At 39.0% G+C, this 15701-nt stretch overlaps 1 protein-coding gene across 1 annotated transcript; it reads left to right on the forward strand.

Moving 5' to 3' along the window:
• The first annotated feature begins 2779 nt into the window (after window positions 1–2779).
• Window positions 2780–14557, forward strand: uri1 (URI1 prefoldin like chaperone). The gene is made up of 11 exons (XM_037767828.1): window positions 2780–3198; window positions 4964–4998; window positions 8781–8859; window positions 10362–10497; window positions 11677–11765; window positions 11859–11922; window positions 12076–12265; window positions 12357–12594; window positions 12720–12871; window positions 12974–13214; window positions 13792–14557. Exons 1-11 carry the CDS (start codon window positions 3127–3129, stop codon window positions 13978–13980), a joined length of 1485 nt encoding a protein of 494 aa, XP_037623756.1. The 5' UTR covers window positions 2780–3126; the 3' UTR covers window positions 13981–14557.
• Window positions 14558–15701: the final 1144 nt, after the last annotated feature.

The following is a 15701-nucleotide window of genomic DNA, read 5'->3' on the forward strand; positions in this document are numbered from 1 at the left end:
AGGGACCTCTGGCTACCATACCAGACATAAAAGGTAAATTGTGGATTATTAGGTTTTTTAAGGGATTCTTCATTCTTGTTTCACGGTGCATAATTTGCCTTTGCTATTATAAATATATTATATATATTATATACAGTATATATACGCATTTATGTATATATGCTGTATATTTGTTTTATCAACTTGTCCTACCATTTTACCACTTCTATTATTATTGATATGTTCTGTGATGTTCTGTTTTAGCAGTTACCATATCTTTTACTTTATGTATCTGCTTGTATTGTCTTGTGAAGCACTTTGTAACATCTGTTTTGAGAAGTGCTAAATAATAATAATAATAATTATTATTATTATTATTATATTATATATTATATTATATTATTATTATAACTGGTACAACTAATATTTCCGACAGCATTTAAAGGCAACATAAACAGCCAATGAGCGTCTAGGAAGAAGGGGGCTGGACCCAAGGGGGGATTATATTAATACTGTTTATCACAATTGACCTGTCTGAGCTAATCTATATGTACTGATAGCTATGTGGGCTATGATATGGACATGTGTGTGTTTAGATATTATCTGTAACTATGATGTCTGTGCAGCTACAGGCAGATCCAGTCTGCCTTATGGCGAGGAAACACACTGCTACTGTTATAACAGATACATGGATGACACTGAGTGGTTGTGGCTGTCATTATGATACTGTTCCTGTGAGCTGCTCAGAGCAGCAGGATTATATATCTCTACTGTATATTGACTGTTTACATTTGTGCATTCATCCACATTTACCCAGAGTGCTCCGGGAGACATGGTCAAGGTCGCGTCATGTGGTTGAAACATGGAAAATGCATGGGTTTCTCTTCAAAATAAAAGTATGTAAAGGGACTGAACAAGGAAGGGAGCGAATTTTGAGATGCTTGTTCTTGAATGTTTCTATCTTATGCTACTTTATTCTTGAAATGCTATACATTTTATACCACTGTATTTATTTGACAACTGTACCGGTTATGCTGCATAATAACAATTTGGACATAAAAAGTGGGATCAGCTTATTAAACATAACACATTGTTATAGATTAAACTACCCAAGAGTATATTAATTAATTTGACTTAACTCCACCAACTACAAAATCAAAATGCTGCTTACACACACAACAATACAATTTAAAACACAATACAATAATAACATAATAATACAGCATTAATTTAACACCTGCCATGTGTATGGTGAGCACTTTTACTTTTGACATTTTTAGTACATTTTGCTGAAAATATAAGGATTGCACAACTGTCCTGAGACCCCTGGGGGGCCCCGAAAGCCCCGAGCTCACTGTGTGTCAACTCTAATGTGTTATTTGCTAAATTTGTGGGAATATAGGGGTTTATGTTGGGTCCTGCTTCATTATCTGATCTTGAGGTCTTTTCTTTAAGAGGGGCCCTGTGTCCAAATCTAGTTTTTAAGATAAAAATGTGATAGGGTAGCAGATCCCAGATTTGAAAAATCAGGGAGGACAAAATACTAACATTTCACTTGTCTCACATTATGCATACTTACACATTTCGGCACAGAGCCTTCTTCAGAGCGTTTGAAGTCTGAAATCTGAGATTTGCTACCCTGTCACTCTGTCCCTGTTTTTATGCTTATTGGACTTTGGGTCTAGCACTCCACCGTTAATCCCATTTTTTGAAGCACAACCTCCTTTACCAAAATATAAACTAGTTTTTAAGATATTTATTAACTTCAGTCCTTAATTAATTATTGTTTAATCACACAGCAAACATGGGTCTGTGTAATATTCCAGCATAGGAGTACATGTTGCACAGAGAGGGGGAGGAACAGGAGTTAACTGTAGGCTGCTTCTCCCCAAGTGCTCCACAGACAGACTCAGGAAGTCCTTTGTCCCCCGAGCCATCAAACTGTACAACACCTCTCTAGGAACAAAGGAGGACGGTCTGCAGGACAGATAATAATGCACACAGTGCACTTTCATAGACGTTCTAAGCTACTGGACTTACCATGCACTATACTCATTTTTAACAGTCTCTTCTGCACTATATTCACTTTTTTAATAGTCCTGTATCACACAGCTGTTACCCTGCACTATATTCAGTTTTAAGAGTTTTCTTCATATCCTTGTATTTTTATATCTGGTATATTTTTTTGTACTTTGCACTACTAACTTTTTACTTTCTAATCTATCTATCTATCTATCTAATAGGGGCTCAGCAGCCCATTTAGGTCCTGGGGGTCCCCATGCTTTAACATTTTTAATTCAGAAGTTTTAGATAGATAGATAGATAGATAGATAGATAGATAGATAGTAACTTTATTAATCCCGATGGAAATTCAAGTTTCCAGCATCACAGTTCCATAGTGCAAAACATGTTAGTAAAAAGGCAGTAAAAAAGTTAGTAGTGCAAAGTACAAAGTACAAAAAAATATGCCAGATATAACAAAACAAGGAGATGAAGAAAACTGTTAAAACTGAATATAGTGCAGGGTAACAGCTGTGATACACGACTATTAAAAAAAATGTAATATAGTGCAGAAGAGACTGTTAAAAATGAGTATAGTGCATAGTGCATTATTATCTGTATTTTACATGTAATGGAGTAATTTTACAGTGTGATATTTTTTTTCTGATTTTGCCAATTTAACTAGAGGTTTACCTCTCACCCCTGGGTCTTTTTCTTTTTTTCTTTTTTCTTTTTTTTATACTGACAAGCGACGTACCAATAAAGGGGATCTTTTATTTTGAATCCTTCAACCGGAAGTTCCGGTGTTCCTCCTGGTTGTCTTGACAGTGGACCGACCTGCACGTCGCAGCGAGAGTGACGAGGAATATTTTGCACATCTTTGGGATATTAAAAACCGTGGATATTTTTGGAAGATCATGCAGAAATCTTTGAAATAATGCGAGTGTGAAATGGTACCACTTCCGGAAGTGAGGATAATACTTATCACTGCCCCTTTGATGAATACGAGCAGGACGGGTCTGAGGAAGAACTGCGGCTGCATTCATAAACACTTCTTTAGGACTCACAACAACCCCTGAGCTCTGCTGCTTTACGGGCTCACAAAACACACACACCACATTTCCCTGTTGTGCACGTGGGTTGACAATGGCTGAAAAAGGTAAAATGAATGTAGAGCATCTCGGCGGAGCTGTCAGGCTCCGAGAGGAACACCAGAAGGTAATTTAACCATGTTGACACCAACAACACACCTACTAACGTGTTAGCCACAAACCACAGTCCGCTGCTGGCCACGCGGTGCACCAGGCTGTGAACAACCAGTGGATCTACTAAAGGGCTTCTTACATTAACTATATAGACGTGTATGCACCCATTGCCCTGACCTATATGCCCCATGAAGTTGTCCTTTTCCAGAAGCTTCCTCTCTCTTGCAGCAGCAGCAGCTCACATGGTCAAAGTCTTGTTACGCAAATGTGTCCAGCAGGAGGGAGGTGTTGTGTTTAGTTTCGTTTCTTTGCACTTTATGTGCTCGTACTGCTAGTTTTGCTCGAGGCTTGTGGGATTTTGGTGGCCTCCAGACTTAACATTTGTATGAACTTTCGACCAGCTAGCTGTTAGCTAACGGTTTATTTAGTAAATATCAGGCTACATGTCACCTTCCTCCAACCCCCCACCAAGACACTCAGCCAGGAAGTACCAGATGTCCCACAACACAAGCTGACAAGTTTCACTTTTTGATTAGTAAAAAGTGACAGTGAGAAAGTTTAGCAAAGCAACAAACTAGTTTGGAAACTTTTGGTTTTTGAATGTAGTTTTGACAGCTGTGTTTGTCTTCCTTCATCTTATTGGCTGTTTTACTGAATGTTGTGATTCTTTAATTTATATATTCATGTGTGTTTGCATAGTTGCATTACCAGTAAATAATTCATTTTGAATTTAATTAATATTAGTAAATATCAGGCTACATGTCACCTTCCTCCCTCCTCCCTCAAGATACTCAGCCAGGAAGTACCAGATGTACAACAATACAAGCTGACAAGTTTCACTTTTTGATTACGAATCTGTAAAAAAAAAAGTGACACAGAAAGTTTAGCAAAGCAACAAACTAGTTTGGAAACTTTTGGTTCACCATATAGGGGTGATAGTGAGGGGTGTTTGTGCAGATGTCCTGACCCTTTGAATGTAGTTTTGACAGCTGTGTTTGTCCTCCTCTCCTGCTTCCTTCATCTTATTGGCTTTTTTTGCCTGTTTTACTGAATGTTGTGATTCTTTAAAGGTCCCATATTATAAATAGTGAGATTTTCATGTCTTTTATATTATAAAGCAGGTTGAAGTGCTTTATAAATACTGTGAAAGTATCAAAGCGCTCAATATACAGAGAAATACACACAGCTCGTACTCAGAAATTGTGCATTTGAAACAAGCTGTCAGGATTTCTGTCCATTTGTGATGTCACAAATATACAATATTTAGACCCTTTACACAATTTAAATGTAAACATTCCAAATGTGTCCCCGTTTATTCCTGGTTGCAGTGTATGTGAATGTCATCAGCTGACAGGAAGTACACATGGACCCAAACTGTTTTACTAGCAACGCAATTCTGTTGCAATTCCGCCAAAATACTCTAAAACGGAGCGTTTCAGACAGCGGGTAAATACAGTATGAGGAAAATATATATTTTTTTAACATTACAGCATGTAAACGTGTTCTAGTAGAAACACAAAATACAAGTATGAACCTGAAAATGAGCATAATATGGGACCTTTAATTTATATATTCACAAGTCGTGTGTTAGCATAGTTACCAGTGAAAGTACTGATCCAGCAAATGTTTAGGAATTGTGAAATCTGCTTGGGGTCAATAATCACAGTTGCCATTTTACCATAATTCCTTTAGGCTATTAAAGCCTCAACACAAGACTGTGTGTGAGTTGCATAGATGTTCACCGTGATTTATATTGACATTATCTGTCCTAAAAACAGGTGGTGAAAGACTGTGAAAGTCGGATTCAGCACTGGTAAGCATTAAGAAAGTCCCATGTATTATTTCAACAGTTGCATAATGATTCTTTAGTTTTTTTTGCTTGCTTTTTTTGTACAGTATAAAACATATTAATATCTCACAAAGTAGCAAAAAGCAGCTAGTCAATACAGTTTCTTTTCCTTAGAGAAAGAAAGAAAATACGTTCAAAAGCTCGGTATTATTCTTAGAATTTACTGAGCAAATGTTAAAGGAAAGTCCTATTCTGCACAACTCTTGATATATTATAAAACAAATTGGTCACAGTCAAATTTTGTAGGGCTCTGCACTAGGGCTGAATGATTATGGCTAAAATGATAATCACGATAATTTTGATTAATATTGATATCACGATTATTCTTGGATTTTAGCGACAGTATCATTTTATAGCACTTTAACATAAAAATAAACAGAGCGCTGTTTTCACTTCCATGCTATGCTACATTCGTGCTAATGTACTAATTATGGCAGCACGATGTTGGTAAAAACTGACATTGCAATATTTTTTTCTGCTATATTTATTTTGCAATATGAAAAAATATAGGGATAGTCACCCTGTTAGCTACATTAAGTTAAAGTTAAATGCTTCAATATGGTGCACTTCGAGAGCAAAATTAGCAACAATAAGAGGATAGATAAACAATCTTATGCTCTTAATTTAATCATAAACACATTGGTTGTATAGATAATATCTATACTAAGAAGTGAAGCCAAAACATCTCGCTCACTGGCTGTTGGCTGGCTGTTAGTTTAGGAAGCGCTTGATTTGATATGCTGCAGCGTTTTTATGAGCAGAACGTGAACTTTAAACGTCAATATTGCAGGCAATCAAAATTGTGATCGCAATTAATATTTGATTAATGAAGCCCTACTCTGCACTTGATTGTCTCTGAGAGATCAATTTCTATGAATACAACCAATCTGAAAATTAAATGAATGGATAGTTCACCCCAAAATTGAGCTTCTGACATTATCCACTAATCGCTTTCAGTGAAGTTTGTGTTGAGTCGAGACACAGTTGGGTGTAGCTCCGCGTTAGAACGGCATCATTTATTGTCCAATGACTTTGGCTTCCTCAATTAATCAAGCGTGATTCTGTGCAATATTGATGCTTTGCGTTTAAGAGTGCCGGCTCTTGTCAAAATCAACAAATTAGACACTCCCTGACCAATCAGAGGCTTTTGTTCCAAGTGCGCCGTAATTAGCCCGTTTATTCCTGATTCCTAAGCACACAGTTGCAGTAGCAAGAAGGAACATGTTCAGTACACAGGCAACCTTAAAGGCCCTGTACACCCACACAGTGGTTTGCAGTTATTCTGTCTGGTTGTCTAGTGAGCTGCCAGATGGGCCAAAGACAGTTTTCCACCTTTATGGACAATTGCAAGTTGTATTCATCTCCTCCATTAGAACCTCTGCTCAAGATGAAGTTGGGACCAGAGACCTCAATGTACCAACAGGCCTTTTTCACAGAAGCCATTTTTACATGTCAAAATAGGAAAAGCATGGCTGAATTCCATTTAGATATCAGGTTCATGGTGTCGTGCATGCTGGCTCACTGTCACTCTCACTGGAACACTTGAATAGAACAGAGGTCAGCTGTAGCTCAGAGGGTAGAGCGAGTCGTCCTGTAACCGCAAGGTTGGCGGTTCGATTTCCAAATCCTACTGTCTGCATGCCGAAGTGTCCTTGCGCGAGACACTGAGCCCCAAGTTGCTCCCCGGGCGCTTTACAGCAGCCCACTGCTCCTAAATACTTAGGATGGGTTACATGTAGAGGTCAAATTTCATGTCGGTACCTGTATGTATATGATAAGTGTAATAAAGGTTTAAGAACCATCGTTGCCGATATTAGTAACTTTTCTTACAATGACAAGTCAAAATGTGTGCTGTGAGAAAGGCCTATTGCTCTGTTATATTTAAGTGTCCCAGTAAGCTGTGACAGTGAGCCAGCATGCACAATACCAGGATCCTTAAGCTGAAGCAGCTAAATTGAATTCAACCATCATTAGTTATATTATTTTCACCTACTGTGACATGCAAAAATGTCCTCCCTGAAACAGGCTCATTTGAATGATAAAGGTAGTTAGTTTTCCTACCCAAACAGATGCAACAAAGCTAATGAGAGTGAAGGAGATGTCAACAAAGCACAGTGCGCAACACAGACCTGAGAAGAGCTCTAATCAGGTAGAGTAAGTGGAAACACCTGTGTGAGCGGACCATGACTGTGTAGGGACTTCACTATTACAGTGAATTAATTTTTATTGATGTAAGCAGTGGGTAGTATTCTAGTACTACTGATTACAGATACAGTTAGTAGTAGCAAAGCAGCAGTTGGGTCTTAGATTGGCTCTGATTCCATGTGAAGAATGAAAGATTTGTAGATGAAATGAAGGCTGCTGCCCATCAGTTTAAGGACAACAAAACACTTCTAAGTAAAAAAATATCTCAATGTTGAGCAACACAGTGTCATTGTAATCACATTTGGGCAGCCCTACTGTCGGTCTTGAAAGGCCCTTGCCAACCACAGTACACCCACACTGGTGATTTCACTTATTTGGCTGATTAGAGCTCTTCTCAGGACTATGTGGCAGACGGTGCTTGACATCACTCTATGCTGTTTTAAAATGAAAACGTTATTAGTGTGGCTGTAGCCTCACTCTGCTGTTGATTTTGTTGGACCTGTTCACCCGGGACAAAGTCCAGCATTCACCTGTAATTACAGGTGGAGCACACTCGGTCAAACCAAATGGTTGAAACAAGTGGAAAAGTCTATTTTTCATGATAAAAATGTTATCTTCTTCCTTCTACTGTAACGCTGTGCTAGTTAGGGAATGAAGGCTAATGGTAACTGTCTTCAAAAAACAGTTTTTGTTTTAGCGTCCATTTTCTTTTTTGACTAAAAACTACTTAGATATATGGTAAATTCTAATTTAGGGCTTCAACTAACAATTATTTTCATTGTAGATTAATCTGTCGATTATTTTCTCAATTAGTTGTTTGGTCTATAAAATGTCCGAAAAAGGTGAAAAATGTGGATCAGTGGTTCCCAAAGCCCAAGATGACGTCCTCCAAGGTCTTGTTTTGTCCACAACTCAAAAGATATTCAGTTTACTGTCATAGAGGTGTAAAGAAAAATGACTCAAACCGATTTATCGATTATCAAAATAGTTGCAGATTATTTTAATAGTTGAAAACTAATCAATGAATCGTTTCAGCTCTATTTTAATTAAGGTTGAGGTTTAAGTTTACAGGGAACGCTATTCAGCAAATTGCAACAGATAAAGTCAATAATAAGGGCTTTTGGAAGCCCATTGCTGTCGTCTTTGTTTATCGTGCAAAGGGAATCGCATAACTTCCTGGACGTATTACATTTTTATATTGTTGAAGACTTCTTTAAACTTTTAGAGTAACTACTTATTTCTGTGTTCTTAATCTGCATGGAAGAATGCATTATAGTATAGTGCTAGCTGCTTTTTGTCACTCTGTTGTCATGATCTTCTCTTAAGTTTAACATACAAATGAATAGCAGCGACATCTTGAGGCCTCTTGGGTTACGCCAAATCTCTCCTCTTCCCTGAAGGGGGAAACAGACACTTCCTCATTACTCCATAGATACCGTTTGCTCCCCATTGTTCTGTTTAACATCCCGAACTGAGTCAAACAAACCAATTTGAATTTTGAACAATGGCTTCAGAGGAGAGCTGTGGCTTCAAATGAAAACAAAAAATAACTCATTAATTTGAATAGCTGTTGGCCTAACCACCAATCCATGCTTTTGCAGGAAGAAGGTGTCAGGTGACTACGAAGCCCTGAGTGACCGCCTTCAAACGCTTCCTGATCAGCTGTCTTATGACATCATGGTGAGTGCATTGTGGGTTAGTTTTAAGATGAATACCTGTTGCAAATGGCAAGTTAACCATTTACCAGCATCATAATCTTATTTTTTTTTTTTTCAACAATATTTTTTTATGCTTTACACACAAACAGACTAAACCAACAATACACCAACACACAGTGGCCACAAGAACTAAACATCAGATCCCTAACATGTGATATACATGGCACATAATATACTCAAAGAGATGATTGTTCACAATCACATAAATATGTAGTGAAAAATGTCATAGCATCTATGTATGTACAGTATATGTACAAGAATAAGGAGGCGCTCAGTCCATTCCAGTTGATTACGATCAACAGTGATGCAACAAAAACATTTTTAAGAAAAATAAATAGAAGTCAGTGAATAAATATCTCGCCTTACGACCCAAAAATGCCACTTTGCTAATTTTCAATATTGCAATCTATCAGACCTTTTAGTACAATATTTGTAAGTCTTTTACCGGCATATTTAAAGAAGGATGTCCAAGTCTTAAAGAAATCACCCACTTTACATTTAAATCTGTATGTTAGATATTCCATTGGTATTAGCTCAAATATCAGTTTATGCCACCCCACAATTGTTGGTGGTTTATCATCGATCCATCTAAGCAAAATGTTATTCCGTTTAGTGTAAGAATACTGAACAGCCTTCTTTGATGAAAGCTTTTAATACGAGAACTGGGTAAACTGAGAAGCAACACCTGAGGTTCAGTGTCAAGGTGGACATTAAGTTAAGTTTACCAACAATTTTACCCCAGTACTTCTCAATATTGATACATGACCACATACAGTGCCTATAACTTCCCACCTCCACTTGACATTTTGAGCACATTTCTGTCAGACTTGGATTCATCCTGTGCCTAAGCTGGGGGGTGATCTGTAAACGATGCACTATCTTAAATTGAGTCTCTCTGTTTCTATTACATATGGAAATTTCCTTCGCTAATTGCCATATTTTTCAACCCATGTTTTGTCAATTGTGAGATCAAAGTCTTTATTCCTTATATGTTGTAAATATTCTGAAATCATGTTACTCAGTATACCCCTGACCAAGAAGTGATTTCTTGCCTCTGCTGAGGATTAAACACTCTATCTGCGAAGTCTGACAGTCAAAGAAGTAACTGGTTAGATCTTCAATCAAGCTACGAATTTGTAAATATTTGAAGAAATTAACTTCTAGGGAGACCATATTTCAGTTGGATTTGTTCAAATGTAAGCATAACTCCTTTATCAAATAAATGCCCCAGAGTTAAGATCCCCCCTCTCTCTCCAGATGTTAACTCTTCCATCTGAACAAGCTGGAGCAAAATCCCATGATCTTATTCTTAACTTCTATGCATATTTTTACTACTGTTGTTACTGAGTTTTATTTCTTCTTTTCTGCTACTTTCATGTCCACATTCTGCCACCTGCTTTATTAACAGTTTCTCTTTCGTTCTGCTCTTTTTCTGCCCCCCCCCCCCCACCGTGCTATAAACAGGTGCCCTTTGGCCCTTTGGCCTTCATGCCCGGGAAGCTGGTGCACACAAACGAGGTCACAGCATTGCTCGGCGACAACTGGTTCGCCAAGTGCTCTGCCAAGCAGGCGCAGAAAATTGTGGATCACAGGATGAAATGTGAGTCTGCTTTTTGAAGAGGCTGCTCTCTGTCCTCTCTCGAAAAAGACAGCCATTGTTTAATTTGAATGTAACTGCTCACAACATTGCTCTTCTTCGTCCAGCAGAGGGCGTCGCAGCATCAAGCTCTCCTCTGAAGAATCACTGAAGTGACAAACTTGCTTTCAGCTGAGCCTTTAGTTACCACACGATTTTTTGGGGAAACTTTTGAGATACTATGTTTTAAGGATTTGTTTAGTGAACTGTAATGCTGCTTCTAATAACTGTACTGAAATCTTGGGAGCATGAATGATTTTTGACTTATGCGGGGTACTTCATTTCACATGTGGTTAAAGGGCTGCACCCTGCGAGGCACATTTGCAGCACTCATTTGCTGTGCTGCTCTTGCACTCGTGTGTTACATGTCGCCGTTGTCAATACCTCTGTTGTAATTTTTTCCTCTCCTGTGCTCAAATCAAGTCCTGTAAATCCAACATTAATGTTCTATCGAGTGCAAGGAGTCTTTGAAGGAAAAAACAAAACGTGTTTATTCTAACATGAGTTATGCGCGGCCATGTTTCCTCCCGCTGCTCATTCTAGGTCTGAAAATCTCATATCCAGTCAAATGGGCCCGAGTAACGATCTCTGATGTGAACATTATTAGAGTGTTTAGTGAAGCAGAAACATGCTGCCACAGCCCATCCGCAGCCGTCTGCCCCCCCTCCCCTACCCCCTTCCTCCTATCTCCTGACCCTGCCCACCCCGCTATTACAGAGCTAAGTGCTGTAATACAAACATAGCTGGCTGAAATGTGTCAGACAGCGGCTGAGTTGTCAGGCCTTCTGTGTTTGACCTTTCCTCACTTCCAGTTGATGCGCTGACTGGAGGGGCTCCCGATCGCCATGGAAACAAGGGCCCTCTGCTGCTATTAGTAAAAGGGCTTAATTGTTGTCAAGATTTAATGATCCGGAGTAGTATTCAGGGCAGAAGATATTATGAACTGTTTGTGTCATCATTTTTCAATTTTTTTTCTTCCCCCCAACTTGTTTTGGATTTTAACTCTTTAGCAGCTGATTGTTACATTAAATGTTTAATTCAAACCTCTATTAGTCCCCAGTTTTTGCACATTGGGTTTTGTCAGTCTGCTTCCAACTCTCTGAATGCACATTTTGATGATAATGTGTCTTGTTTTTTCTGCAGATGTGAAGAGTGAACTCGATGATCTGTCGAAGACGGCGAAAAACTTTGAAGCCAGAGTTGAGGTCGTGAAGGATTTGGAAAGCATCTCCGTATGTTGCGTTACTACAAGTCGTCTCACAGATGAGATATTCCATAAGAAATAAATGGGGACAATTATTTTGACTTTGCTTCTTCTTCTTTAGAATAAAGGAGACTACGTTGAGATTAGAGAAGACGCCGGAAACAATGGCGCTGCTGTCACCAAAGGTATCGTTCTCAGCCTTTCTTCTGCGTCTCATTTTACTTGTACATGCCTTGTGAAAAAAAAGCAAAGAAAGCTGAATTCTACATCAAACTCAGATTGACATTTAGGCTAAAACAGTTCAGGATTTTCTTTCCCTTGTTGCCTTGCTTTAACAGGAAAGCAAAGAATGGCTCTCAAACCAAATTCTAAGCCCAAGTTGGATGCCGTGTTTGATCTAAAAGAGGAGGATGAGGAGAATGAGGAGAGTGAAGGAAGGAGCAGAAAAGGCACCACGACTGAGGAGGAGTTGTGGGCCAGATTGGATGAACTGGAGAAACTGGAGGAGCGACAAGATGAGCAGGACAGGTAGATGAACGCACTCCTAGTAGCTTTAATAATTGCACATTTTCCAACCTTGGGCAAAATAAAAATATCTCTCGCAAATGTTTTTCTCCAGATTATCTTACAATGCGGACACGAATGGGGAGGACACGTCGTCCTTTTCCTCAGAAGAGGAGAAAGAGGGAGATGCGGCACCCCCGGTAAACGGACTGAGTCCAAAGCCGAAATGGACCTCCAGGCCTCACAGTAAAGCGCCGCCGAGCTCAGACGGGAAAGCGGACGAAGACGACGAGGAAGAGGAAGGCAGCCGTTTGCCTACCATCTTCTTCTCTCATACAATCGAACCCAAGAAGGTCAGAGTGATAAAAAAAACTTCTAACAATAACTTGTTGTTTAAGAAGACTTTTCTTTTAATTCTGCAGTTTAATCCTGTTTTGTCGACGTTCTCTTTACCCGCTGTCTCTTTCTTTTGCTTCAGGTGAGGATAAACACGGGAAAAAACACCATGTTGAAGTTCAGTGAAAGGAAAGAGCAGAAGGAACACTCAAAGAGGAAAAAGAAAAACGGACACAGTAACGGACACTCCCATCACGAGCTGCACAAAATCACAACACCGGTGGACATTTACAGGTAAAAACACCACACAGACATAGACATATCACAATAAAAAAAACTAATTTAAATGAGATTCCTCTCCTCTGATTGGTGAAACTGTCCTGCTGTCTCTGTCAGGTTGTTTGTGGACGTGAAGAACGGGGAACCCATCCCCAGAAAGTCCATCCTGAAGTCTCGCAGCCGAGAGAACAGCGTGTGCAGCGACACGAGCGAGAGCAGCGCGGCCGACTTCGATGAGCGCCGCATGATCGGACGCAGCTTCAGCCACGACGAAGCGACGCACAGCGACACCAGCGACGGCATCACGGAGGAGGACAGTCCCACGGCGGTCCCGCTGCACCCCGCCAGCCGATTTGAGGTAAACGACACGTGGCTGTATTTTAGTTCTCGCAGTCTTTTTTTTTTTTGTCTGAACAGATGTGTCAAGATTCTTTGTATAGTCTTTAATCTCAGTTACAGAAGGAATCTGCAATATGCATATATTATGAGACGCTTTATGAAAATTGCACCTTTGAGCCTCGGATCCCTTAATGAGAACATAACAAAACTCCCACAGAAGCCTCTTTAAGTTAAAATGGGAGCTGCATGTGGTCGAACAATCATTAAATGTTAGTCACAAGAGGTTATATGAACGAGAAAATAATACATTATGAACCCTTTTGTGACCCTGAACCTTCAACCATCAGTCACACAATATAACATTAAAGCAGCAGTGGGTAGAATTTAAGCAAATATGATTAAAAACAAAAGTAATCTAGACTTTTTAAAGCCTGAAAACAGAGCCATGAGGAGGTGTAGAAGTCTAGTTTTCTCTCAGAACACTTGAATTACAATATGCTGAAAGGTTATTATGGATTTTTTGCCCAGTGACGCCAAAAATATTCTGCCTTATGAAGCTTTAATACAGGTTTCTCACTATGATTTCTCTTCTCCAGGCCTTTTCAGGCACAGTAGTAGAAAAGGACCCGATGCCCTCCGCTGTCCCCCATTTGACCATCGCTCCACCAGCTCTGCCGACCATACTGGAGAGGAAACAGGAGGAGGTGGCGCCCGACGTCGCCCCGCCGCAGCAAGCCCCAAAAAGGGTGTCAAAGTTTAAAGCTGCCAGGTTGCAGCAGAAGTGACTGTTAACGAGCAAACATCCATATTTCTCAATAACTTCTTGTTTGTTTGTTTTTTTTAAAAAAAGCCTTTTGTTTCTTCTCTACACTGACACAAACCATCTTCTCCTCTACGGTCTTTCACTTCTATCCATACAGGGTTTCTGTTATTGACTGTTCAGTGGGGAAAAGTACAGTAGCATAGCCTTGTGTGTGTAACATTGCTTTTTAACAAGCTCCAAACACTAGTAAATGCAGTCTCTTTTACTTTTCCACTCCTACAGTATAAATGACACTTGTGGGGCTTGTTTAAACCGATTGCTGTCTTTCATATGTTTTTTACCTGTCTTCTGCTTTTCTGTTGATCAAACCTATTGCCAGTTTAGATAAGACTCTAGGCTACATTTAGAATCAGTTGCCTAGTTTTGTGTCTTCTTCCAAGTATTGATCATTAAACAGAATCACATGCCCGCTAGCTCTCATTTTACCTTCTCTTGACCTGCCTAATGAATGTATGTATTCCTTTGTGACGAGCTTTATGTAAAGACAAAAAAAGAATATCGATGGCAACTAAAAGGTAAATAAATGATTTTGGCTACAAGTCTCGCTTCCTCTTTCTTCCCTAAAAGAAAATATGACCTTGTTCTGGCTTTCATTTCTGTTCTGCTGACAGGCCTTTATTCGGTATCTGACTATCAGTTTGGAAATATTTTCTCACACTGCATAGTAATGGTGTGTAATAATGACACATTTTTGCTCCTGATACCTAGTGGAAATTGTTTTGATCCTTTAAACAGCTATTACCAGACACTGACTGAGCTAATGTGGTCTTTTGTGAGTTATTGTTACTCCTAGGGAATTTCCTGTTGTGCATTAAAATTTGAAGAGCCAAGTAAAGCGCCATGCCTGCGCCATATTGCAGCCAAACTTTGCAAGTGAGCAATAACATTTCATCAAAGCTATACAGAAAAGTGAACACGAAATGCCTTTTACAGTTAGCAAAAGTACAATCAAAGTGCAGCCGTAATGAGAGGGACAACAAATCATGTTTAGCGTGGGCCCAAAAACAAAACGTAACTGCAGTTCATGGTTTCAGTTAGTGAACAGGATGTAAAACTGCTGTATGATTTGGCATGTGTATGACAGGAAGTATTCAGATCCTTAACTTAAGTACAAGCACCACAACAATATATTACATTACAAGTAAATGTCCTGAATTTTAACTCCTACTTCAGTAAAAGTACACAAGTATCAACAGCAAAATGGAGCCTATTCAAAAAATAAAAGTGTGTGACTTAAATATATTACATTATTATATTCCAAACACATCAATGTATGATTCAGATCCTTTACCTAAGTACAAGTACCACAACAATATATTCCATAACAACTCAATGTCCTGAATTCAAACTCCTACTTCAGTAAAAGTACATCAACAGCAAAATGTAGCATATTTAAAAAGTAAAAAAGTGTGTGACTTTAATTATTTTATACACCGTTGGGTAGTGTAGTCCAGCGGGGTTGGGCCCCTCCAAAAGGTCACACATAAATCTGAGGGATCAGGAGATGATTAAGGGGGAAGGAAAGAAAAAAATATGTATTTTTGCCTTCTTGTTAAAGCTAGGTAATTAATAATAATTATAATAATAATAATAATCATAAACTTTATTCATAGAGCACTTATCAAGACAAAGTACAAAGTGCTTCACAAAGAGAAAATTACATAAAATACCAAAGTGAAAGAT

Source organism: Sebastes umbrosus, chromosome 4 (assembly GCF_015220745.1).
Source record: "Sebastes umbrosus isolate fSebUmb1 chromosome 4, fSebUmb1.pri, whole genome shotgun sequence".
Lineage (NCBI taxonomy): Eukaryota > Metazoa > Chordata > Actinopteri > Perciformes > Sebastidae > Sebastes > Sebastes umbrosus.